This window comes from Camelus dromedarius, chromosome 32 (genome assembly GCF_036321535.1).
Source record: "Camelus dromedarius isolate mCamDro1 chromosome 32, mCamDro1.pat, whole genome shotgun sequence".
Taxonomy (NCBI): Eukaryota; Metazoa; Chordata; class Mammalia; order Artiodactyla; family Camelidae; genus Camelus; species Camelus dromedarius.
Window position 1 is genome coordinate 23421007 of NC_087467.1, and position 26303 is coordinate 23447309.

Here is a 26303-nt window from a genome sequence, read left to right on the forward strand (position 1 = left end):
GGGTGGGGAGCAGTTCTGGCTGTTCCAATCGTACAACAACATACAAAGAGTTGACGACACTGTGATGTACACCTAAGAATTGTTAAAGGGGTAAATTTATGGTGTGTGTTTTCACCACAAAAACCAACAGCAAACAAAAAACCCTACTCTTTCATGGCCAGCGAAAAGAGAAGGCTGGGATCTCCTTTTAGGTCAAATAATAAGCTGGGATTTCTATGTGCAAAGCGAACAGTAAGGAGGGTTTCGAAACCTGGCAGCAGTCTCTCGTCGTACAAAAATAACTCTCCAAGGGCCTACGACCAGCAAGCCCTCTTTTCTCAAGCAGCCACCTCCTGGCCCTTCTCTTCCACAACCACCTCGCGGGGAACGGAGACCGACCGGGCATCGTCAGTCACATCAGTTATAGGAGGACTGCAGACCTCCTCAAGTTCTGCCTGCTTCAGAGCATCCCTCTGAAAATGTCTCACGCTCACACCTCCAAACGCACTTTCTATATGTCGGTCTAAGGATTTGTGCCAAGCTGGGTATCTAAGAATCATGTTAGGAGATTATGTGAAAATACATTTCCAGACTTAATCTAGGAAGATCTGGGACTCTGAATTCAAAAGAAAAACGCCATCCCTAACGATGGCTGTGCTCAAGGACGAAATAATCAGCAGCAATCATCCTTCCTTCCACTATTTCACGCCTTGGAATTTTTGTTTACAGAACATGTACTATGTTAACAGGAAGAAAATCACCATTCTTCTCAAGCCTGACCCCGAACCTTTTCCACCGCACCCCATGCACACACCCCAGCACTTACATGGGCTCACGTCTCTGTATCTGTTCCGATTTCTGTTCTCCGGGAGCTTGGCCACTCTGTGAGGGTAGTCACGGGACTCACTGCGAATTTCCTTAAAATAACAAGAACGCATTTTAATATTTCTCTTAACTTTCTTATGGCAAAGCAGACACTCCCCCAGCCAGAATAAAGTAATTCCTACTAAGCATAGGTGCTGCGCCAAGGCCCACGCAAAGCACACCACCTACACGATCTCATTCGACTCTCACAGCTCCAACAGGAACTCACACAGGAGGGTGACGAGCTACCAAAGGCCGCCGAGCTGCAAGCGTGCGACCCAGGGCTGCACCAGGGTCCTTCAAGCACGGGAGGCTCGGCTCCCGCAGGTGCACCAACACGGGACACGCGTCACCTTCTGTGACAACCACTGCAGCATCGTACTCAGATCTCTGACTAAACTCTTAATAACACCTGCCTATACTGTGGAGTCTCTATCCTAAATTTTTAATCTACTTCTTTAATTTCATGCCATATAACTGAGACTTTATTTTGAGCCCCAAAATAGTCTCAAATTTCTGGAGCCACAAACACTCATCCTGGGGCCCTGTGGTTCTCGGTACTCCACCGGGGCACAGTCCTGTGAGGGCACACCTGCACGAGGCGTCCAGCTACCTGGTGTCCTCACCGTGACCAGCTTTTTCTCCCAAATGGAACATTATTAAACCCAGGTAAAATGTTTAAAACTTACTGATTTTTATATGGTTTTCACTCAAAAAAGGTAGGAATAATTAGCTCACTAGTTTTTTATTCCTTAGTGGCAATGAACCAAAACATAGGCAACTCCTGTACCAGAGGTCTTTCACAGAATTATTTATACAGTTGAAAGGCTAGCAAATAACCTCAACGTCCAGAGACTGGGGAAAGGCTGGTTGAAGAAATCATGGCGCATCCAACTGAATACTGTGCAGCCATTACTGCCAGGCACTCGCGTCAGCTGGAGCATCAAGCCACACAGTCCCCAGGAATGACAGCACACGACACAAAGGCGTACCACGCAGGAGACGGGACCGCTGTGCTACTTGGGAGGAAAGCCGCGTCGCCCCTCAGCCGCATTTGACATTTACAGACGTGTGTGAGATGGCTGTGTTGAGGCTGCCATCACCTCCTTCCCCAAAGGATCTGGAAAGGATCTGAGACAAATCTCGTTTGTTCTCCCCTGAGGAACACTTGTCTGGTTTTTTCTTTGCCCTGCATACTCAGAAAACTCCTCAGGACGCACCGAGGTGCAGATGCTTTCGGAAGGCACTCCCGAGAGACTGATCTCTCTTCAGCTCAGTGACGTTCTCCCGCTCTCTCTTCAGCTGCCGCTGCATCCCAGTCCCCCCGTGACCTCTTTCAGGAAGCCCTATCACAGACGTGAGACCTCCCTGTGTTTAAAACGTGCTCTCATAATACGCATTTCTCAAATCTTTTTCCTGAACGCTCAGAGGTTTTCCCCAGGATAACCTGGTATTCTGCAGTATCTCTTCTGCTAGTGAGTCCTGAATTTTTTAACAGTTCTGTTTATAACTCCCAGAACTCTTTCCTGGTCTCAGTTTATTTTTACCATCTGCTTTTGTCATTTTGGGAATCTGAAGTCCACTTTTCTCTCTTTCCTGTCCTACCTCACGTGCTCTGAATGATGCAGTCTCACTGTCTTGAAGTGCTGATTTTTCCCTAGGCCTCACGTTTGTTTGCTCACCTTTACAGAAAGGAAGTGCAGGCAGCAGCCCTTACTGACTTTTTTGGACACCCCACCATGACTACCCAAACCCCCTACGTCTCAAATATGTGGGTGGGACCCTTCTCTAGTGTCAGAGGATAACGTGGATTTTTTCATATCACTGTGTTTGGTCATTTCAGTGATAAACAAGAACAACACCAAAAACCTTCTCCTGTATGGGATTAAAGACCTAAAAAACTACATCTGCTTCTCATCTCCTATCACTTTTCTTGTTGCCAATTTTTACTACTGTTTGCATGACTGTGTCTGACAACTGTCTTTTTGAAATTAGACCTTAAGACTTCCCTTGGGACTATGGGGCCAGTCTAGTAAGTGCCATAAAAAAAAGTATGCTCACATTTCAAGTCAACACAGGAGGAGGATTTCTTCCTGCCTGCGGGCGTGACCAGCAGAGCGCATGAACAGACCTGAAGGGTGAGCAGGAGGATGCCACGTCACGGAGGGAAAGATGGCTCCAAGCAGAGGTCAAACAGCTGTGCAAAGTCACAGAGATGTGAATGTGCATAACAAACAAAGAACGGCTGACTGGCGTCTTGCAAGAAGTATAAGCAACGTGTGGTGCAAAAGAGAGAAATGCAAACAATGAGGACAAACTGGTGGAGAGAGACCAGACAGTGCAGGCGTCTGTTCACGCTTCATCCGCACGACAGACACAGGGATTCTGCAAATAGAAAGAAGGCGTTGCAAATGGGGGGGGGGGGGTGGATTCCTCTACAAACCGTATGATAAATGCACACAGTCACTTAGAAAAAAAAATTAACTGGTCAGGAACACGACAAGGCTTCCCACCTTCACCACTTCTGTTCAGCACAGCGCTGGGCGTCCAGCCACAGCAATCCGGCAAAAAGGGCAGTAACGAGCAGCCAAGCTGGAAAGAAAGTCACTAAACTCTCCCTGTCCCAAATGCTGTGCTCCTACATGTAGAAAACCCAAGAGAACCCACAAAAAACCCTGTTAAGAGCCAATAAACAAATTCAGCAAAGTTGCAAAACCCAAAACCAACACACAAAAATCAGCTGTGTTTCTAAACACCAGCAACAAACAATCCAAAAAATGAAACTAAGGAAACAATCCCATTTACAATAGAATAAAAAAGAATTAAATACTTAAGAATACACTTAACCAAAAAGGTGAAAGACTTGTACTCTAAAAACTACAAAACACTGCTGCAAGAAATAAGACAACCAAAATAAAAAGATATCCTGTGTTCACGGAAAACTTAATGTTAAGACGACAAAACTACAAAGCGATGTACTGTCAATGTAGTCCCTACCAAAATCCCAATGACAAGTTTGCAGAAATGGAAAAGCTCATCCCAAAATTTGTATCAAAAGTCAGAGGACCCTGAGTAGCCAAAGATATTGAGAAAGAATAACAAAGTTGGAGGACTCACATTTTCCTATTACAAAACTGCAAAGATACAGTAATGAAACCAGTGTGGTGTGGCAGAGAGACACACATCAACAGCACAGAGTTCAGAAATAAACCTTCAGGTCTGTGGTCAAATAATTTTTGACAAGGGCACAAAGACCACCCAAAATAGAAGGGACTCTTTTCAATAAACAGTGTTGGAAAAACTGGATATCCACAAGCGAAAGAATAAAGTTGGACTTTTACCATATACCATACACAAAAATTAACTAAAAATGGATAAAAACCGAAGTGTATGAGCTAAAACTATTTTTTTTAAATCTCTCAAAAGAAAACACAAGGATTGAAAATCTTCATGATCTTAAAATCTGGCAATGGTTTCTTAAATTACGACACCAAGAACACAGGCAACAAAAGAAAAACATGTAAACTGGACTTCATCAAAATTAAAAACCTGTGTATCAAATGACACTAAAGAGTGAAAAGTAAACCTACAGTTTGGGAGGAAATATTTGCATTTCACTTATGTGAGGAGGTATTAATAACCAGAATGTATACAGAACTCCTACAATTCAACAACAAAAGGACAATTAAAAAATAGGCAAAGACACTGATTAGAACAGCCAAAACCTGAAACGCTGACACCACCAAATGACACCAAGGCTGTGGAGCAGCAAGAACTCTCATCACTGCCGGGAAAGCAACACGTGCAGCCACTTGGGAGACAGTGTGGTGGTTCACAGATCAAAGCAGACTCTTACCTTGGTATTCACCCAAAGGAGGGGAAAACTCATGTCCACACAAAAACCTGCACAGGGATGTGTACAGCAGCTTTATTCGTAATTGCCACATCTTGGAGGCCACCTTTGTCCATCAGAGGGTGAGTGGATACACAGACTGTGACACATCCAGACAGTGGAAGGGCACCCAGTGCGCAAAGGACATGAGCTATGAAGCCATGGAAAGACACGGAAGAACTTTATTTTTTAAATTTTTTTTGCCTTTCTCATGCAGTTTATTGATCACTGTACTGAAAGTGACAAACACAGTGGCTGTCTGGGAAGAAAATGGTTGTAAGCGTATCCGTCACTGACCCTGGAGATGGGGGGGCCAACCGGGAGCTGCACTCACTGTCGCTGCAGAGCATCACGCGGGAGGGTCATCCTGCACATCGCTCGCATTTCTGGAGGCTGGAAGGCCACACTGAAGGTGTCCCAGGGTCACTGCGATCCAAAGCCCACAGGGAAGGAGCTTTCCTTGCCTCTTCCAGCTTCTGGTGTTGCTGCAATCCTTGGCTCGTAGACGCATCATTAATCTCTGAGTCTGTCATCACATGGCCTTCTCTCCATGTGTCTCTTCTCTTCTTTTTTTTTTAGGATCAGAGATTTTTATTTTAACCATATACATTGTTCTAATGGGATTTGACCTGCATTTTACTTTATTTTATTAAACATTTTTTATTGAGTTATAGTCATTTTACAATGTTGTATCAATTTCCAGTGCAGAGCACAATTTTTCAGTTATACATGAACAGACATATATTCATTGTCACATTTTTTTTCGCTGTGAGCTACCACAAGATCTTGTATATATTTCCCTGTGCTATACCGTATAACCTCATTTATGTATTCTACATATGCCGGTCAGTATCTACAAATTTTGAACTCCCAGTCTGTCCCTTCCCACCCCCACCCCCACCCCTGGCAACCACAAGTTTGTCTTCTATGTCTATGAGTCTGTCTCTGTTTTGTATTTACGTTCTTTTTTTTTTTTTGGAAGAACTTTAAACTACAGCACACAGTGAGAGAAGCCAGCCTGAAAAGGCTACACACATATGATTCCAACTCCATGGAATTCTGGAAAAGGCACAACTATGGAGACAGTAAAGATCGGTGGTTGTCGGGGGAGGGAGGGAAGAAAAGGCAGGGCACAGGTGAATTTTCTGGCAGGGAAAATACGCTGCATGATGCCATATGACGGATCCATGTGCCCAAACCCACAGAAGGTACACCGCCGAGAGTGAACCTTAAAGCAAACTACAGATTTTGGTGATTAGTATGTGTCAATGAAGGTTCACAGACTAGATCAAATGTCCCACCTGGTGAGGATGCTGTGCACGTGTGGGGCAGGGGGTACACAGGAAAGCTCTGTATCTTCCTCTCAGCTTTACTGTGAATCGAAAACTGCTCTAAAAATAAAGTCTTAATTTTAAAAAAATAATGAAGGGCAAAAAACTTCAATAGGCATTTCTCCAAAGATACACAAATGGTCAGTGAACACATGAAAAAGATGCTCAACACCTAATTATAAGGGAAATGCCAGTCTAAGCCACAACGACATAACTACCACGCATGACCACACTTTAAAAACTGGAAAATAACAAGTGTTAGAGAGGCTACGAAGAAACCAGAACCCTGGAGCACCGCTGGTGGAAATCTGAACTGCTGCAGCCTCTGTGGAAAACAGTGCAGCAATTCCTCAAAAGCTAAACACAGAACCACCGTACTATCCAGCAATTCCACTTCCAGGTCCAAACCAGAAGAATTAAAAACAGGAACTTCAATGGATATCTGCACACCAATGTCACAGCAGCATTAATTATTCACTATAATCAAAAGGTGAAAAAATCCAAATGTCCATTAACAGACAGACAAACAAAATGTGGTACATCCACACAAAAAGACACCAGTCAGCCACGCAAAGAAAGGAAGGGTGTTGGTCCAGGCTACAACATGGCTCAGCAAGTCCCTCTCGACACAAAGGACAGACACTGTATGACCACTTTATCAGGTACCTAGGGCAGGCAACTTCGCAGAGACAGAAAGTGGAGTGGAGGTTACCAGGGGCTGCGGGAGGCGGGAAGAGGGAGTCATTACTTAATGGGGACAGAGTTTCTATTTGGGGTACTGAAAGCGTTTTGGAAACAGTGGTGATGGTTGCACAACATTGTACATGGAGTAAATGACATTGACTTGTGTACTTAAAAATGGTTAAAATGAAAATTGTTACATATATTGTATTAGAAAAAAATTTTAATTGGATGGCTACCTCATTCTCATACCAAAAATTAAGTCCTGGTTGAGCAATGATTTAAACATAAATTTAACCATAATATTTTACTGAAAAACACTGGAAAAATTTTTTGTAATCATAGAATAAAGTAGGCCTCTATAAGCCACCACGGCACGAAAGCCTAGAAAAGGATGATAAATCCGATTTCATAAAAATTTAACTCTTCTACATGAAAAAATATAAACAAGGTCAAAGATAATCAAAAAGTTGAAAAATATCTGTATTGTGTGACAAAGGCTTAACTTCCTTAATATGTAAGGAGCTCTTACATGAGAAAGAGGAAGGAAATGCAAACGGCTTTTCAAAAGTAAAAGTTGTTCAGCTTCATTCATAGTAAGAAAATTGTAACATACAGCAAAGGTAAGACCATTTTCCACCCGGCACACAACGATCAGAGCACTGAGGAGCGGAAGGGACAGGGGCACCGTCTCACGCTGCCGACGACCTCTCTGCAAGGGTACTCACTGCTGCACTGTTCACAGCAGCTGAAGACCAGAAACGAGCCACACGGCCTTTGTAGACGGGCGGTTGAACAATAAACACCACGCAACAGTTCAAATGAACACACGAGGCCTGCATGCAAGGGTTTCCGTTACATACTAAGTAAAAATAACTGTGATATATTGGCTTCATAGGGCTGGGGAGAGTGTGGGACAGATGGTGGGGGGCAGCAGGGGAGACTCGCACGTGGCTGAGGTCCAGGCCTCTGAGAAGGAACACGGGAAGCCAGCGCAGTGAGCACCTACAGAAAAGGACTTACACAGCCTTGCACTGTTTTAACTTCTGCAGTGTTCACGTGCTCCTAACCAAGGCACGAACTTACTTATTTATTAAGACACAAGCTCTAAAATTAAGTCTGGGATTCCTATCTGGATCTACTACTTAACTGCAGCATAAATTCGGAAAAACTCAGTGTTTTCTCCTTTGTAGCCACCCCCGCTGATCCACAAGAAGTTACACTGCACACGCCTGATGCAAAGTAGGAGCTCAGTCAAGATAAGCGATTTTATTCTTACCAAGTTTTTTTCTCAAAGAGGAGAACCTCTCAAAAAAAAGTGTGACGCAGAGCAGAACTTACTCCACCAGGAATTCTCTCTCCGCAATCCGTCACAGTCACATTAGGGCCAAGACTGAGTCTGGACACTCTGACGCAGCGCGCGTAGGCGCACAAGGCAGCTAGCTTCCTTCCCACTGTGCTGCACCCGTCCAGGGGTCTTCACACAGACTACACGCACAGACGTCTGACTAATAAAGCCAGTGTCCTATAATTCATCATATAATTCCAGATTCACTCAGGGACCTTAAGTATAAGCAAAGAAATTTCAATATTTCTTCTGTAAGTAGAAACTCTACCGATTTGGGATCCTACATTTTTCTTATAAAATTAACAGATGACTCTTCCAGTTTCCTGAATTCTTATTTGCTATTCCATCGTAACAGTTCAAGGCAGAACATTCTACAGTACGAGGATATAAAGTTTTCCATGCACTATATAGAACACAGCTATGTACCAAGTACTAAAATATTATTTAATATTATATAATAATAAAGTATTATAACTATTTCACCCCGACAATGATGGAGATTAAGTTACAGCAATAGACATACAAAAAATAAAAACTTTGAGATTTGAAATGTGAATCTACGTTTTATAATTTCACTGCTTGACACATAAATCCATCCCCATCGTCTGGGAGGAACTGCAGTTGTCCTAAGGGCCCAGCCTTGACTCCCTCTGGGAGCCAGGCAACCTTACCCCAATCCACCTCAAGAATTCCTGGAAGCAGAGTGAGTAAACTCTCAAGAGGAACCGATAGCTTTCAGAGAACAAACCTGTTGGAATACAGTGAAAGAAGAAACACAGTAATTCAGGGCGTGATTTTCTCTAGGGGAATGAAGGAAGTCTAACACAACGTTACCAGTGATAATGACACGACACGAGCCACACAAAGCTGACAAAGAGCACACGAAATAAGAGCCCTCGGCCGCGACGGCCGCGAAAGGAGTAAGAGCCTCCCAACCAGCCTCCCAAACTGAAAACGATGCCAGGAACCCACAGACAAAAGTATCTCACCTTACACCAGTTCCTCGACCAGGACTTCTTTCCTGGAGGTCATCAACCCCAACACTCCTCGGGGTGCCTGCGACAGCCCTGAAACCACATGCTAAATTTGGGGAGATTTCACGTATGTGGACATTTCTTCCACTCACAGGTTTCACCTTAAAGGTGTCTGGCGGTGTCCGTGATCTTTACAAGCAAGGGTTTCACTGTCAAGCCAAAACAGCCTCCTGAAACACTACCACTGCACCATAAACAGAACGTTGAACTAGCACTGCATCCAGCACATCTCAAGCAGCACTACATTCATTTTTAACAGCTATTTCAGACAACAGCCCAGCTCGGTGGAACATCGTTCCAATTAAGAACGTCACAGGAAAGCTTACTATTCCACTCAGGACAGAGTCAGAATTTATATTCTTTACCATCAGCCTGCTGAACTGCATCTGTTCCTCAGTTATCAGCGGCTATATTTTAAATTTACATGCTCAACTGACTCAGTATATGGCTCAACTGACTCAACACTGTCCAAAGTAATGGAGGGCATTGTCAAAAGTTCTGACTCACTAGTTGGTTTAAATCTTCTCTGGCCCTAACAGCTTACCAATAAGAAGCAACAATTTCAATGGCACAACTGACCAGGAACAGAGCAGAGAGAATCTGGAGGAGAGTTTCCAGGAGAAACAAATCATACATACGCTTATTTGAGAAAGTGAAGAGCACATTTATGTTAATTTTAGTTTTGCATTCCTAGATCTTATCTGCCCACATCTCTGGTTTACTCTCCGGAAGAGCGAACCGAGAAAGAAAACGAAGAGACACCGAGAAAGAAAACGAAGAGACGAGGCAGGGAGTTGGGAGTTGGGAGTTGGGACGGCGGAGACCTCGAGAGCTCTGACAGCGCTCCATCTCAGAGCCGGGAATGTTTACAGGCAGTAATGATCTGGGAGAAGCCAAAAAGGGCCGTCAGAGATTCTGGTTAAAAATCAATAAACTGAACAAGAGGGAAGATAGAAGGCTAGGGGCCAAATGCAACTATCTGTAATTCCATAATTATAGGTATCGGTAACCTAGAACACAGCATTAGTTCTAGCTACATATTCTTTATGAAGCATTATTCCCAAGGCTGCTTTCCCTTAAAGCAGTGGTCCTTACCTTTGGAGGAGTCACAGAGACCTATTTAAGAATCTAACCAACACAAAAGTAAAGTCAAAATGGATCAAAGACTTAAGCATAAGACAAGACACAATAAACCTCCTAGAAAAAAACATAGGCAAAACATTATCTGACATACATCTCAAAAATGTTCTCCTAGGGCAGTCTACCCAAGCAATAGAAATAAAAGCAAGAATAAACAAATGGGACCTAATTAAACTTACAAGCTTCTGCACAGCAAAGGAAACCATAAACAAAACAAAATGACAACCTATGGAATGTGAGAAAATTTTTGCAAAAGATGAAACTGACAAAGGCTTGATCTCCAGAATATATAAGCAGCTCACACGACTTAATAAGAAAAAAACAAACAACCCAATCCAAAAATGGGCAGAAGACCTAAACAAGCAATTCTCCAAGGAAGACATACAAATGATCAATAGGCACATGAAAAAATGCTCAATATCACTAATTATCAGAGAAATGCAAATCAAAACTATAATGAGGTATCACCTCACATCAGTCAGAATGGCCATCATTCAAAAGTCCACAAATGACAAGAGGCTGTGGAGAAAAGGGAACCCTCCTACACTGCTGGTGGGAATGCAGTTTGGTGCAGCCACTGTGGAAAACAGCATGGAGATGCCTCAAAAGACTAGGAATAGACTTACCATATGACCCAGGAATCCCGCTCCTGGGCATATATCCAGAAGGAACCATAATTCAAAAAGACACCTGCACCCCAATGTTCACAGCAGCACTATTTACAATAGCCAAGAAATGGAAACAGCCTAAATGTCCATCAACAGATGACTGGATAAAGAAGAAGTGGTATATTTATACAGTGGAATACTATTCAGCCAAAAAAATGACAACATGGATGCCCCTGGAGAATGTCATTCTAAGTGAAGTAAGCCAGAAAGGGAAAGAAAAATACCATGTGAGATCGCTCATATGTGGAATCTAAAAAAAAAAAAAGAAAAAAAAAAGAAAGAAAATAAAAGAAAAAGACAAATGAACATCAATACAAAACAGAAAAAGACTCACAGACAGAATACAAACTTGTGGTTGCCGGGGGGGTGGGGGTGGGAAGGGACAGACTGGGAGTTTGAAACTTGTAGATACTGACAGGCATATGTAGAATAGATAAGCAAGATTATACTGTATAGCACAGGGAAGTATATACAAGATCTTGTGGCACCTCACGGTGAAAAAGAATGTGACAGTGAAATATATGTATGTTCATGTATAACTGAAAAATTGTGCTCCACACTGGAATTTGACACAACATTGTCAAATTGTAAACTGACTATAATCCAATTAAAAAAAAAAAAAGAATCTAACCAAAGCTATGGAATCATGAAGAAACTACACCCCCTGAGGCTTACACACAATCTCGCAGTTGCAGGGGACTTGGAAATAAAACCCCTTTCCAGTCTGATCCATGGATCTCAGATACTGCTGTAAAGGCCTCCAGTTTCCAAACGACCCTACCTATTGTAACACATTCTACTCTCTCCCCGCCGTCAAGAATTTAAACGGTTCCGCCAGTACCACTAATCTCGAGTAGATCCCAAGAAGAAAGCAACACGGGCTGTCACACTGGCAGATCGGGACAGTGCTGCAGTGAGAATCACGAGGACTAGATCTGGGTCCCAGCTGTGTCACTATGGCTATGTAACCTCACGTAAGTCACAGATCCTGTGACAGTGCCTCCTCAGCTGCGAGTGAGGGGCTGGAATCGCCCGTGGTGCCAACACCTTCGGAAGGGAGCAGCGTTCTTTTGTTTAGTGACTACTTACGGAGCACACAATTCTACCCAGGAGCCCGGACACCCCCAGACTGATAAGGTGGGCACAGAGCACATCCAACACGGCACAGACTCTGAGGTGGGAGAAAGCAGGGGATCTCCTAGGAAATTCAAGGAGTTTAATTCGGAAGCTCCGAGCACGGAGATTAAGGGCTGGCAGGAGACTGTGTCGCAGAGACTGCAAGGGAAGTGTTTTAGAAACAGGCAGCTTGACCTCCCAATTGGCTGCCCACTGTAAGTACCAGAAGAACAGAGTTCGCCTGACATTTTACTTTTAAAAATTTCTGCCTCATAAATGGTAAAAACGGCTCTTAGTCTGACAATATTTCAACTACAAATTTCTAATAAAGAAAAATGACCACTCAGTAAAGAGTCCCACCGTTCCTAAACTCTGATTAATCAGTCAAATTTGTTCTTAGCCACCACTTACTAGAAACATTACTCCATGACTTAGCTTTGGCCATTTCCCTACAGTTTTACTCTCTTCCGAGAGGCTCACTAAACTCCACTCCTTCTCCCTGCCCTCCCAATGCCCCAGCCTGATTCAGACGGCAATCAGCAGTGACAAAGGCAAGGCAAAAAGCGATCATGAACATTTCTCAAAAAGTCAGCATTAACCTCAGACCACATTAGTGTTATTAGTTTGCCACTCAGACCAAATGAGACTTTCCAGCAATCTCACTTCTGCTGCCTGTGCCTGTTCAAGGCAATTCTTCACCGTGTGCTCCACATTCCATCAGCTCCCACTTTCCCAGGTTTCTGGCCAACAATCATCCCTTCTAATTCTTCAGCCTCCAACCTGTCTCTTTAGGCGAACCCCCACCAGGCTCCCATCATGTGAACACATCGAGTTACCCTTCTGTGTTAAGAAGTCATCATTCCCCAAACATTTATCAAGTGCCCACTAGGTGCCTGAATCTGCATGAGGCACTGGCACCGCCTGCATGGAGCCTGAAGACATGGGGAAAAGAGAAACCCCAACAGTCTGCTCCAACCTAGGAATTCATTCCCAGAAAACTCATTTTTGAAAGTTATGTTATAAAAGGAGCTATTCAAAGAGGGTAAAAAGGAGCCAGAGTTTCAGACTCAAAATAATACATTCACTCTTCCTGCAAGACTTCCAGTAATACAGTGTAAAGTAAAAATTCTCACACTACTGAGCAAGCCCAACTTTTAATTATAATAGCTTTTGCTCAAGAGTAAAGCCTTTCTTTTCCCAGTCAAATTAGCGCTGCCAAAAAATGCTCTTCTCAACTCTTCTCAAACATTATCATCAGTACCACCCACAGCTGTGATCCACAAAGCAGAAAGCCCACTGAAACTTTTTCTTACTCAAGCAGTGTGGTTTCCTTAGTGCAAACTGTGGTCCCTCAGTCCTCTACCACTGCATTACATCCAACGCCCTGCTTTGAAAGGGGAAGTCAAGGGACACAATGAAAGTAGATGGGGGATCACACCCGGCGGGGCGGGGTGGGGTTGGGAAGCCCTTCCCCCAACCCCCACCCCAGAAAGTGAGACCTCAGGGATGAGTAGGCGGTAGCTAAGTAAAGGGGGAAGAAATGAGGGAAGGCTGTGCTCAGGCAAAGAGAACTACATCTACAAAGACCCTACGGAAGGGCAAACAGCACATTTCAAGGAAGAGAACCAGTGGACAAGAAGGAAGAAAGTCACATGGGGCGGCAGGACACGTGGTCCTGTGAGCCACGGCAGGGCTGTGAAATTTCCCGAGGCGAGCAACGGGAAACCAAGGAGGGTTTCAGTAGGGAAGTCACATACTCAGGCTCCACCTTAGCCACCATCTGCACTCGACCTCCACGCCTCTGGGTTCCACTCAAACTGCTCTCTAAGCCATCCGCTCCTCCTCTAGCTTGATCTTGTCCCCTGCAGCACATACCTGCTGACCACTGGCTCCCTCCACACCCACCATCCCTCCCCACATTCACAGCTACTCCCCTGGCCTTTCTTTCTGCGAGCTCCTCTTTCTCTTGCCCTTAAACACTGCTGTCCGTCAAGATTCTGTCCCTGACTTTCAGCGTTTCCAAACCCTCTACAGTTTCCCTGGTGATCTCATCCGTGTCTAGGACTCCAATACCACCTGTGTGCTCCTAATTTCCAAAATCATATTTACAGCTCAGACTTCTCTTGAATCCCAAATTTATATATGCAAGCACTTCCCTTCTGATGTCTTACAGACACCCCAAATCAAATTGAACAGTTTCGAAACCAAACACATCTAGCCCTTACCATTTCGGATCAGAACCGCCCATGTATTCTCCCGGCCACTGCCTTATTAGTTCAGGAGCTCAACACGCCTCTGCAGATCCACGTCTAAGGACTGCTTCCCTGAGCTACCTGCCTAGTCAGCACCATCCAACCCACGGACAGAATGATCTTGCTAAAAAAGGAAAGACAGTATGATTATGGTACTCCCAAGCTTAGACTTGCACAGTATCCCACCAACCAGCTCAAGTTCCTCAGTCTGATCCACAAGCACCCACAGGCGCTGTCTCCTGGCTGGCCTCCTCTCTCCTGCACCTCACTGCTCACCAGGCACGAGTGCTGCTAGCTCTGCTGGCATCCTCTGCCCTGCACCTCTGTGCACTTTCCTTCCCTGAACACTCTCCTCCCCAGCCCACCTGACCTTCCAGACTTAGGGGAGGCCCTCCCTCCTCCAGAAAGCTGCACGGGGCTCCCAGATGCCCCCTGGGCCTGCGGGGATAAACAGCACCCTGTGATTAAAAGGAGCCTGAGCACTCTCATTTTCATGTTTTCACTACCCCCCCACCCCACCCCCCGCTCAGCTGGACTCTCCAGAGCTGGGACTCAGTCTAGCACTGGCCCACGGTAAGTGAGTTACGAGTGAGTGAAAATACGGAATTGGGAATGAGGCCGTCAAGAGAACACATCCCAGGAGGTGAGCATCCCAGGAGGTGAGCACCCCAGAAGCAGGAACTCATTCTCTGCTGAGTCTCCAAGGCCCAGAGCAGGGCACTCAGCACGCATCTGTAGGATGGCTGAGCGGATATTTAGAGTCAAAGAAAAACACTCAGCTCTCCCCGGACCTGCTTCCCATTTCTTTCTTGGTTTGTGACCTACTTCTACTGTGTGTACTGCATGATTTGTACTTACCAAACTAATGCTCTCCTTCTTCCATTAGGAAAAAACAACAATAGCACTGACCACCCCACTAAGAATTCCGAGGCACGAGTCCATGGAAGGTGGCCTGAACTCCTTGAAGCTGAACGTGAAATTTTCAGTGGATAAAAGTGCATTTTTCTGGTGAAAGGGATTTCAGTATTCATTGAATAATCAACGGTATTAATGATTTAAAAATTAAAATGCTAAGCTAAATTAAGTCGTAGCAATGCACCGTTTTCTTCTCAAATCTGTATTTTGATAGACCATTAGCAACTTGGAGACAGCAGCCTCTGCTAAGTGTAACCGGAGAAGCCACAGCTGGCAGGCTCTCACACAAAGCTTCCTACGAGAATCTGCATTAAAAACGTTCTGTAATTGGAAAAGCCCTTCCGAGCACTCTTTACAGTTAGCACCCTGCTCTCCACTCTGACCTATGTGAATGAGGGTGTCTACTACACTTCCCGCAGACGTGTTCCAACACGTCACACGAGAAACGTAGTGACAAGAGGAACTGTCGCCCAACTCAGTGCAAAGGGGATAAATCCGGGATCACCTAGATTTACGGGAAAGCCCTTCCTGTGCCGCTCTGCCGCACACAGAGCGAACCCAACAGCAGGAGCCGCACTTTACGCACGCACTAGTCAATGCGTTCTTGGGAATAACACGCTAGCCACAAACAGCAGGGAACGGACAATTTAGTCACTTCAAAGAGAGAAACTAAAGCTCCACTTGAACGGAAGGTTCCCAGTGGACCGAAAGGGGCCGTCACAGAGCTCAGCCCCACGCAGGCGACAAGGTCGCGCCGGGGTGGTTCCGCGGTCGGGGACCCGGCCTCCCGGCGCGCGGAGACCGAGCTCCGCCGACCAGGCCTCGGCGCCGGGCACCGGGACGCCCCCTCGGAGGCTCCCCAACTCACCGAGCTCCTTCCGGGAAGCTCTGAGGGGGCGGCCGCGCGCCGGGCCGCTAGGGCCGCCTGGCTCCGGCCGCAGCCGCCACGGCCCCGGCCCCTCCCCGCGACCCCCGACCCCACAGCCCCCGACCCCCGGGACCCCTAGACCCCGGCCCGGGCCGCTGCCTCGCTCACGCCAGCCACCCGGCACCGCCTCCCCGAGCCCACTGCGCTTGCGCGCACGCGGAGCCCCCACCCCCACCCCCCACCCCGAGCGCCGAAGCGCCGAGGCCCGGGCGGCGCACGCGCGTCCTGACGCGGCCCGCGAGCCGCCACTTCCGCCCCAGCGGGAGGCGGGGGAGGCGCAGGGCTCCGGCGGGCGCGACCCTAGTCCTCCGAGGGGGACGCGGCGGCTGCGGGATCCCGCCACTCACCAGGTACAGCTGCTGCCAGCGGTTCTGAGAGTCCAACTCCTCAAACTCCCGCTCAATGGTGGCCGACATGGCGGCGGGAGCAAGCTGGCGCGAGGGAGCCTGCGCCGGCGGAGACGCTTGGGCCCCGCTCGATCCGGGCAGCGCGCTGCCGCCGCGGCGCATGCGTGCTCCACACCCGCCCCGCCCCCACGCCGACCCGGCCGGCCGCGGGGAAAGTACCTGGGGCGTGACGTCAGCGCGCCGGGCGCGGGGCGGGGCGCCGGGGGCGTGGTCCAGGCGGTGCCCAGGTGGAGGGGGCGTGGCCGGGCGGAGCTGCGCCGCGCGCGGAAGACCTCGCTGTCCCGGGAGTCAACATCTTCCTTGGTGCCGCCCCGTCTGACTTCTTCCTGCTCTTAGTTTTTGAAGAGCGGTATTTGACTTTTGTTTTAAACATCTCCTGGGTCAGCTTAGCGGCGAGTGTCTCCCTTTCTCCTCTGGGAGAATATAAACCAGGACTGGTGCCCGCTCCCGGGCGCCTGCCGGTTTTGTGCCGAAAGCCGAGAGAGAGGCAGCCTCTCCTGGAGCTGGCGACTCCAGCCCGTGAAGTAAACGTTACACAGCTTGAAAGTTGGTGTTAACTGTAGAAAGAACAAATCGTCTTTTACCAAACCACCGTGCTGGTTGTGGAAATCATCTCGCTTCAGTTTAAGATAATTCTTTGTTGGGGAGTGTACGGCTCAGGGGTAGAGCGCGTGCTTAACATGCACAAGGTCCTGGGTTCAATCCCCAGCGCCTCCTCCAAATATAAATAAATAAATAAACCCAATTATCTCCCCTTCGTAAAAAACAAAACAAGAAAGAGATCATCGCTTGTAGGTAAAATCATGTGCTTAGAACATCTTCTGTATCACCTTTGTTAAAAATGTAAAGGTTAGAAAAACGTAGTTGTGCTGTGCAATATTGAAATTTTAACTTTAATTAAAGTAAATGAAATGACAAAAATTCTCTCTTTGACCAAAGCCTACTCAGGTTCCTCTGAGCTCTCTTTCAACTAGGCTTCAACTTTTGGACTACTCTGTTTCTTTCTGCATTGTCGAAATTTAGCCAAAACCCTGCTAAGTCAGTTTTGCCGGAATCCCCCATTCTCAATATCTGATCTCCCTTGTTATTTAACCAGGTTCTTCATCTTCTGCCACCCCCTGGGGGGACGGCTGATCACCCTGGCCTGCCTTCAGCAAGAATCCTATTAAGTCAGCTTACCCAGAATCCCCCCATGCCTCCTCTGTTAAAAATAAGAGTACAGGCCCAAAATGCAGTCAGTTGGGAAGTCCCATGTCACCAAACCTAGACTTAAGTACAGTTTCGGCTCTCTCAGAAAAGGGATCTTGAAGGAGTAAACCAGGAATCACCTAATCATCACTGATTAGGTAATCGGCCTGATAGGCCCCTGCCCTGGACTTTGTGGTGACCACTTCGCTCCTCTGCCTGGGGTTAGTTCCTCATTCCTCCCGCTCCGCCTACAAATCTGTTGTTTTGTGTAGCGCCCCAGAGCTGCTTCCCCTCTGCTAGGTGGGATGCTGCCTGATTCATGAAGCATTTAATAAAGCCAATAAGATCTTTGAATTTTGCTCAGTTGAATTTTGTTTTTTAACACCTCTTAGTAATTTTCCTTCCACTGAAACCCTTCCCCCCCCCCCCATTTGGCTGTAAATTCCCACTTGCCCATTTCTGTTTTTGGAGTTGAGCCTAGTCTCTCCCCTACTGCAAGGCCCGTGGTAGTGGACCCATACCTGTCACAGTGGTCACCCCACACTCACTTGAATAAAGTCTTCCTCACCTCATCATCTTATATGATCGTCAGGGATAATCTTTTTCTTTAACAGAAATTCAGAATTCAGTTCCTCAGTTGAACTAGCCACATTTCAGATGTTCACTAGCCACAAGGGCTAGTGGCGACTGTATTACAGAGCACGCTCGTCATCCAAGGTCTATGGCACAGAGCTGCCTGAGAGGTTTAAAATACTTGGGGCAAAAAAGTGTCCTTGTACAAGTAAAACAATGAAAACACTGGTCAGAAGAAAGCAGCTATGGCAGCTGGAAGAAATTGTAGCAACAGAAAATTAAGCAGCCAGTCGGCTTTTCTACTTCTGTGGTGTAAGTTAGGAATACATAAAAGCTCCTTCCAGAAATGCCCCACAGTCTATTCTGGTTTCTGAAGTTCTGTCTTTGAAACTGATTATTTAGATGAAAGGCCTGGTATCTCCTGCATTACCCCATGGTTGTTAGCATCATCAGCTCATCAAATTGCTTTCCATCCTTAAAATATATTCTGTTCTACAAAGGAAAGGCAACCCCTTTGCAGACTTAAAATCAACTGATTGCCTGCCTGCAACGTTGGCAATGTATGCATATCTCCCTGAAAGGAAAGGCATTTGGTCTCAAAGCAACAATTCTTGTCACCAGATATGTCCATCCCTTTGGAACTCACTTGCCCTCCGTGGTCGGGGGAGTGGTGCTGGTCCTCATTTGCCAAGTCGCCAGGGTTCTCACGCCAGCATCATCTGCATCAACTGTGAGCGATGAAATGAAAATTCCAGGCCCCACCCCAAGCTGCTGAATCAGAGTCTCTGGGGTTGGAGTCTGGGAGACTGCCTTCTGAGCTCTCCAGGGGAGTCTTATGCGTGTTGAAGTTTAAAAACCTTTGCTCTAGAAGAACAGGTAGACCAAGCTTTCCTGAAGCTCAGACATGACGAGAAGACAATGGACATCACTTATTCTCTCTGGCGTCTAATGCCCAACCCAGCTGGTCCCTGCCTCGCCACTTCCTAGGACCCCCAAACCTAGACCTTTGCCCAGTTCGAAGTCAACATCAGAAGTCTTCAAGATTTTTAAATACCAGGTTCACTTTTTGCTCCCAAACTGCTGAACTTCCCTTGATAGTAACTATATATTTTGTGTACATAATTTTTATATATTTGAGAAAATACATAATGAACAAAGTCTACTATTTTAATATTACTTAAAGTATTTAATATTTTAATAATAGTAGACTTAATTTTAAATGAAATTTTTTAAAGTGGCCATGTGTATTTTTAAATCATAGTAATGACATACGTGTGAGATACTTACTCATCTTACAGACAATGCTCAGTGGGGTGTATATTGGGATTCACAGCAGTGACTTGGCCCCTTCAGCCTCTGCAACCCACAGGTGGAAACCACGAGGCTCAGAGTCCCTTCTTTCACTGGGACAGTGCTTGCCTTCTGAATTTCAGTGTCCTATCTGAGAAGCTCCTCTTCCCAAATGGATAACAACAGGAATTTAACGTCTTGCATGAAGAAAAGTCCACAATTCCTTCTTGATAGTTTAATATGTATTTAATTACTGAGTGAAGGAAGGAATGATGTATCTATGGAACTCGCCTATCTTGTGCTGTGCACTCCCGACCCTAACAAATACCATGACAAAAGGGGGAAAAGACACCCACCATCAATGAAGCTGAGCCGCTTGGATGTGCACACAGGAAGAATGAATCTTGACCCTGTGCTTCACACCATTCAATAAACAGTAAACAGCTCCGAGGGACTGGTGACCTAAACGTGGAGAGTAAATAATAATGCCTGGAGGGAAAAAAGACTTAGAAGAATATTCCTGCACCTTAATGGGACACAGAAAGCACTAAACATCACGAAGAAGAGATTTTAGAATTGAGCTACTTCAGCATTAAGGACTGCTGTTCAGCAAAGACAGCATTAGGCCTCGGAGGGAGAAGATGTGAGAGCGCGTGAAGGATAGCTGCACATCGGCACGGAGAGGACAGACAACCTGACAGGAAAAGGACGAGAGCTCAATGTGTGCTTTATGAAGAGGATGTTCAAACGGCCAGTAAACATGTGAAGAGCGCTCCACCCCACGGGCCCCTCGCGAGCGCAGAGGAAATCGGCAACGGGGTGACTCCTCACCCCCCCACCCGCCTAGAATGGCAAGAGTGTGGCCCAACCTCAGCTCTTATGCCTGCTAAATAAGTAGCTTTGAATGGGCCCAGGGCAGGGCGGCGGAGCAAGGTCCCAGCAAGTCCAGACACCCTGAGGCATCCCAGAGGACAGAACCCTGGCATAAAAATCTGCTGGAAGAGAAGGTGTGAGAGGGACAAATACATGACTTGCCCCTTCATTAAGATAAATGTCACAGTCTCGCTCGAGCAGTCTTGGAAAGAAGAATACATAATGGGTGAAGTAAGGCAAATCCGGGTAACCGTGACCAGGGTTCTAGAATGATTGGTTTTTGAATACTTATTACAACCATATTTCTTAGTACACGTCAGATGGTTCTTAAATCTCCTTAATTCTTGGAATCTAGGACTTTTTATTCATTTCAATCATTTAAAATCTGTATCCATCAATGTCCCAGTAGGGAATAGCTGGCACACTCAGAAAGGATTATCAAAGTGTGTTGAAGGGCAGACAGTTTACAAAGTTGTGGATAAGATGAAAAGGAATCACTGACGCAGGGTGGAACACCCTACATTAGCCGCCTTGGGGAGATCCACCCACTTACAGGTGTGTAAAGGGGTGGGGCAGCTACCCCCGCCCAGAATGTGCAGGAGAGGCTGCGGGTTGGGTGGGCCATGGCCAGTGGGCATGGTGGCTTCCTTCAGAGGAGCCCAGCCCCCTCAGTCCAGCGACCTGAGCAGGAGTCCATACTGTGTTATTTCCTGCTGCTGCTGTAACAGAGCACCACAAACTTCGTGGATCAAGAGAGCACACACTGATCATGCCACAGTTCTGGAGCCAGAAGTCTGAAGTTCTCCATTCAAGGTGTGGGCAGGGCGGCATGCCTTCTGGAAGGTCCGTCTTGCCTCTTGGCTCTAAAAGCTGCCTACAGCCCACGTTCCTCGGCCAGTGGCCCCGTCCATCAGTGGCAGCATCCTGACCTCTACATCCACTGTTACATAAGCTTTTATTCCCACCTTTTGCTCCCCTCTCCCATCTGTCAAGGACTCCTGGGATTACATTGGCCCCACCCCTGTTGTGCAAGCTAATGCATTTCCTTATTGTTTATGCCCTTTTGATACGGGTTTCCTGTGATGTGCAACCAAAATCATGCCAGATGTCACAGTGCCCTAATGTCTAGTTACAGACTGAATGAGCACAGTGTCCCTACCTAATCACACCCCGCAGAGGAGAGGTGCTCAGCTCCAGGTCATGCACAAAATGGGCTTGAGAGTCTAAGGAGAACAGCAAAGCCTCATAGACAGGGCTGCAGCGGGCGGTCCCACCCTGAGCCTCTGAGATTGTGCTCGCTCCTTAGTTCTCTCTACCCACCTTCCCCTATTTGCATAGAATCTCAGGCAAGGAAAATACAGCACAGACGAACCGCATTTCCCAAGTGGCACCTAAGTGGGAGACAGGTTGCCCCCAACTGCATCAGAACCCAGGTCCCCAGACTCCTCAGAGAGACGTGGCGTGGCCCCCCGCGGTAGGAAGCCCTGAAGGCATCTTTCAGTCTTGAGGCACATCCACAGCACAGGGGAGGGGCAGAGAGCAGAGGAGGAAGTACAGGGAGGGAGAAGTTCATGGTGGGAAAATTACTGCATACGAGACAATTAGGAGGTGTTTGTTTATTTGTTTGTTTGGAGGTATTTTTATGAGCAGAAAATTTGAGAGGAAGAAGCAATGTCTAGCAGGGAGGGTACAGCTCAGCAGTAGAGTGCATGCCTAGAATGCACGAGGTCCTGGGTTCAATCCCCAGTACCTCCATCAAAAAAATGAATAGGTAAAAAATTAATTAATTAATTAATTAATTAATTAATTAATAAGTAAACCTAACTACCTCCCCCCTCCAAAAAAAAAGATTTTAAGAAAATGGATTTCTGGGAATGTTTGGGGGGGTGTAGCTCTGAAAACTCCCGGAACAAGACTTGAAGAAAAGCTGTTAAGAAAGATCTAAAGAATTCTTCTAAGCTTCTGTAGTTGGATTTTTGTCTCCTTTGAGCGAAACTTCATGCAGACAGGGATCCCGGGGCCTGGCTTTTGTAGTCGAGTGGCAGGAGGGTCCAGAGACATTAAATAATTTTGAAGCAATCTAGTAAAGCTTCTCACACTCGACTTATGCAAATCTGGATTCAAGACCTTACTGTGGGGACCTGCTTCTTTTCCTGCATTCTCTGTCCCGTTCCTTACTCACCCTAGCCACGGCCCGAGATGCCATCCTCACCATCTCCCATCCTTCACCTTCTGTGTCTGGCGGGTCACTGCTTCCTCTGCTCCACTCTGTGCCCCCGCTGCTGCCTTTGTTGGGTTCCAGGGAGTGTGAGGATGGCGAGGAGAATATGTTGGTAGGGGAGCACACTCGACGATGTGGGGTCCTGGTGAGGACACCGGAACCCACCTATGATTCCCCGCAGGAATAACTTCCTGATGCACGGACCAGATGATGACCTGCAGGGGACCAGGTGAGGTGGCCATTTTCTGGGCGGAGTACTGGGAAAACTCAGGGAGGCTGGACTTTGGAAAGGAGCAGAGACCCCACCACCAGGCTCTGTCCCCAGGAGAACTCAGAGGAGGCTCCTCACAAAGCACGGGGAGCAAGCTGGTGAGGGAGGCATGGCATCCCCGAGAAGCTGGTGGGACACGTCCCCAGGACTGACCAGTGGAAGGTGCTGCCAGCGGACTGCCGGCCGTCAGTGGGACGGTCGGGTCCCGAGCTAGCTGAGGGGAGGCGGCTGCACTAGGAGGATGAAGCGACCATAACGCACAGCAGGGCCCAAATGGCCCTGACAGTTCCTGGACCTGCAAAGACCTGTGCTGGTGACCAGTAGGTCCACGTGCTCTGCTCTGGGGTTGAGAGAGATGGCAGCTAACTAGGGTGCGACCTAGCTTGGATCATTTTTAAAAAGAGCACAAGTATTGGAAAGCTGAAGTTTGAAATCAACCATGGCAATGGAAAATCACCATCTCTCACTCAATGTCCAAAGCTAAATCAATTCACAGACCTAAAAGCACACTGACTGATGGGAAGGCTGCCAGCTCCCTCGGATGGAGGAGGCTACAACACCACTGAAAGTATAAACGATCCATGTGACCCTTCCTTCCCCTAAGCAGCCTCAGCCATCTGTCAGGACGAGGGTGCCTAAGGAGGTGGGTCAAGAATCTGGTCGGCCTGAAACACCATTAAGTCCCTCCAGTGAGAGCTGGGCTTGTGGAGGCAGGTGAAAAGGGGGTTCTGACCCAAGGACACCCTGCAGGGGTGCACCGGTCTGCAGCCTGCCTGTGGCTAGTCCGCAGCTCCCACATGGATATCTGGGAGGGCAATTTGCAGCACCCTCACCAGGACTTCCCGACGGGTGGAGTAGGAGTCGCGAGGAGGAAACTGGCCACAGTCTAGTGCAGGGAAACCGGGAGGGGCCGCGGCAAAGAGCACAGCCAGAGACTCCAGGGATGGAGGGCGGGGCCTCCCCAACCCACCTAGCTGGCCCTACAGAAGCCAGAGGGCCACGGCAGAGGCGGGCGGGCCAGCGCAATCCCAGCTAAGTGCCGCCCCAGTCATGGGTGCTGCCCCTCCGCAGTAGTACTGAACTCTCGGTGGTTTCCAGCCCTTGTGACGAGGCCGCTCTTCCCAACACCCGTCGGTGAAGGGCGTCCGAGGAAGCAGGCTCTCACTCTCCTCCCCAGGCCGTCCAGGCTCCGGCCCGGTGTGGCTCTCTCTGCGTGGTCGCCTGCCTTTGCCCCCCTGTGGTGATCCTCCTCATTGGAAGGACCTGGGGATTGTTTGCACAGGCATATTTTCTTGGGTCCCCAGTTGAAATGAAGACTTCAGCCTCACTTTATAAGTTGGTAATATTTTGTTTTTAAAACTAACATTGAATAAAATATACACAATATTAACATTGGTTCATTCCAGGTGGTAACTGTGCGGGCATTTGTCCTATTTTTTTCTTTTTTGGTATTTTTTTTGGCTGTGGTAAAACACACATAGCACAAAAGTTATCTCTTTAATGTGTATAAATCAGTGGCGTAGAGTGCACGCATGGTGTCTGTCACCGCCACCCTTTCTAGACTTTTGCATCACCCTGCATGAAAAGCTCATACCTTAAATTACTTTTTAAAATAAACAAATGATAACAGTTAATAAATAATTTGTAAACACTGAAACCGGAGCAGAGTTGTTCTTCAAAAGTGTTAGCAGGGCAGTGATCACGAGGTGCCATGGTCAGGAGGGCTGTGAGGGGCAGTCACGGGCCCCCAGAGACCTGGGTCACCCAAGTCCCGCTGACAGCAGGGCCCCCGTGGACTCTGTCCTCCTGTCACCGGCACCCCCTCACCACCAGGCCTCTCTGGGCATCGTTCCTATTCCCTCCTGGGTGGGGGGCGGCCCAGGAGCTGAGGGGCACTTCCTGCCATTGTCTCACATCCCAAGGTTCAGCTCCCCACCCCACCAGCACAGGTCCCAGCCCTGCCCGAGAACATGCATCCTGTATTCTTGCCCTGTTAACGATGAGGGGGCAGAGGGTGGAAGGAGGGTACCAGGTGCCTGGAGACGCCAGGAGGAAATCCTCAAGACAACCACCTACTGGAAATCCTATCGTCTGGTGCTGAGTCTCATGAAAAGAAAGTAAACTCAATTTTAATTTAAAAATACAACAGCTGATCTTAGGGCTTCAGTTTCATTTTAATAGCTCCATTTAAAAGTCCTGTTACAGTTTATTTCATCCATCCTCTATTGTTGGATGTTTAGATTGCTTCACTCTTATAAATAACAGTAAAATAAAGAGCATTTCAATGCGAGCTGCCAAAGGTCCCTCTGGAGCAGCTGTCCTGCCCCTCTTCCCATCAGCAGTGTGCCCTGTGTGACGGCGGCCTGTTCTCCTCGAACTCCGAATTTGCCGTGACAAACTGGGACTGCCTCCGGGAGGTGCTGCATCCTAGACAACTGTCCACAACTTGTCTTCAAACAGATGTGTGCACAGCTGGTGTGAAGGAGCCATTACGGAGTCCGTGGGCCTCTGTGATGCCTATGGGTTCACTGATAAAGGTCTACAGCCACGGCTGGAGAAGAGGCCCTTCCACAACTACTTGTCATCCAGTCAGTGCTCTGGAAGGTTCTCTGCGGCGTCCAGGCACCTAGCTCCTACTTCGTGAGAAGGCAGCCCCATGGTTGTTATTCGCAATGCTCAGCCCTGGCGGCTGTCTGTGTAGCTGGTGGGCACCTCGCCTCTGCGTCCCCGTGTCGTGGCTGCAGCATTGCCCAGGGGGCTGCAGCCTGGGGTCCACCCGCCGCCAGGAACACTGGCTTCCACATTGCCCAGTTACCCAGAGTGGTGGAAGGCGTGGATGCAGGCTCATTTTCTGCTCCTGGTTGGGGCACTGCTTGGAATCTCACAGCAGAATGTAGAGCAACCTTCCAACCATATCTTTTCTTGTCTCCTTTCGGCTAGAACTGCTGCACTCTGAGAACGTGATCTCCTCCAGAGCTGACCGCACGCCGGCTTCCACACCTCCCAGCGGCTGCGGCTGGGCGGCAGAGCCACAGGCGCCAGAGAGGCTTGTCTGGGCGCTCGAGACTGGCCAGGTAGGGGGAGGGGCCATCGGGGGGGGGGTCCTGCCGGGGCTCAGAGCAGGGACCACGCGGGCCTGGGGGCAGTGTGGCATGAACCGGTGGAGGGGCCAAGGTCGCCACCTTGGGTGCTGCTCTCTGCCCTCAGGGCCTGAGGCAGCAGCAGCACCTGACCCACCATGTGCACGGACCACCAGGGTGGCTGAGAGTCACCGAAACCAGCATGCAGGCACCGCTGTGGACCCAACCTCTCGAGATTCTATGGAGGAGGCC

At 47.8% G+C, this 26303-nt stretch overlaps 1 protein-coding gene and 1 long non-coding RNA gene across 5 annotated transcripts in view; both read right to left on the minus strand.

The window, feature by feature from the left end:
- PTPN2 (protein tyrosine phosphatase non-receptor type 2) overlaps positions 1-16656 on the minus strand; it is a 51165-nt gene extending 34509 nt beyond the window's left edge. For 2 of the 4 annotated variants that reach the window (XM_064481670.1, XM_064481669.1), the window contains exons 1-2: positions 16496-16656; positions 806-896 (exon numbers count right to left, since the gene is read on the minus strand). In XM_064481670.1, coding sequence (XP_064337740.1) covers positions 806-896; positions 16496-16564 — 160 coding nt within the window. In that variant the 5' untranslated portion in view covers positions 16565-16656. Of the gene's footprint in view, positions 1-805; positions 897-14278; positions 14739-16495 lie in introns of those variants that run through there. The other 2 variants (XM_064481671.1, XM_064481672.1) reach the window with 2 other exon arrangements.
- Positions 1981-13356, minus strand: LOC135319810 (uncharacterized). Its single transcript, XR_010378722.1, has 3 exons — positions 9085-13356; positions 5070-8843; positions 1981-3040 (listed from the first exon to the last, which is right to left on the minus strand). It is a non-coding gene; the product is annotated as an uncharacterized LOC135319810 (long non-coding RNA).
- Positions 16657-26303: the final 9647 nt, after the last annotated feature.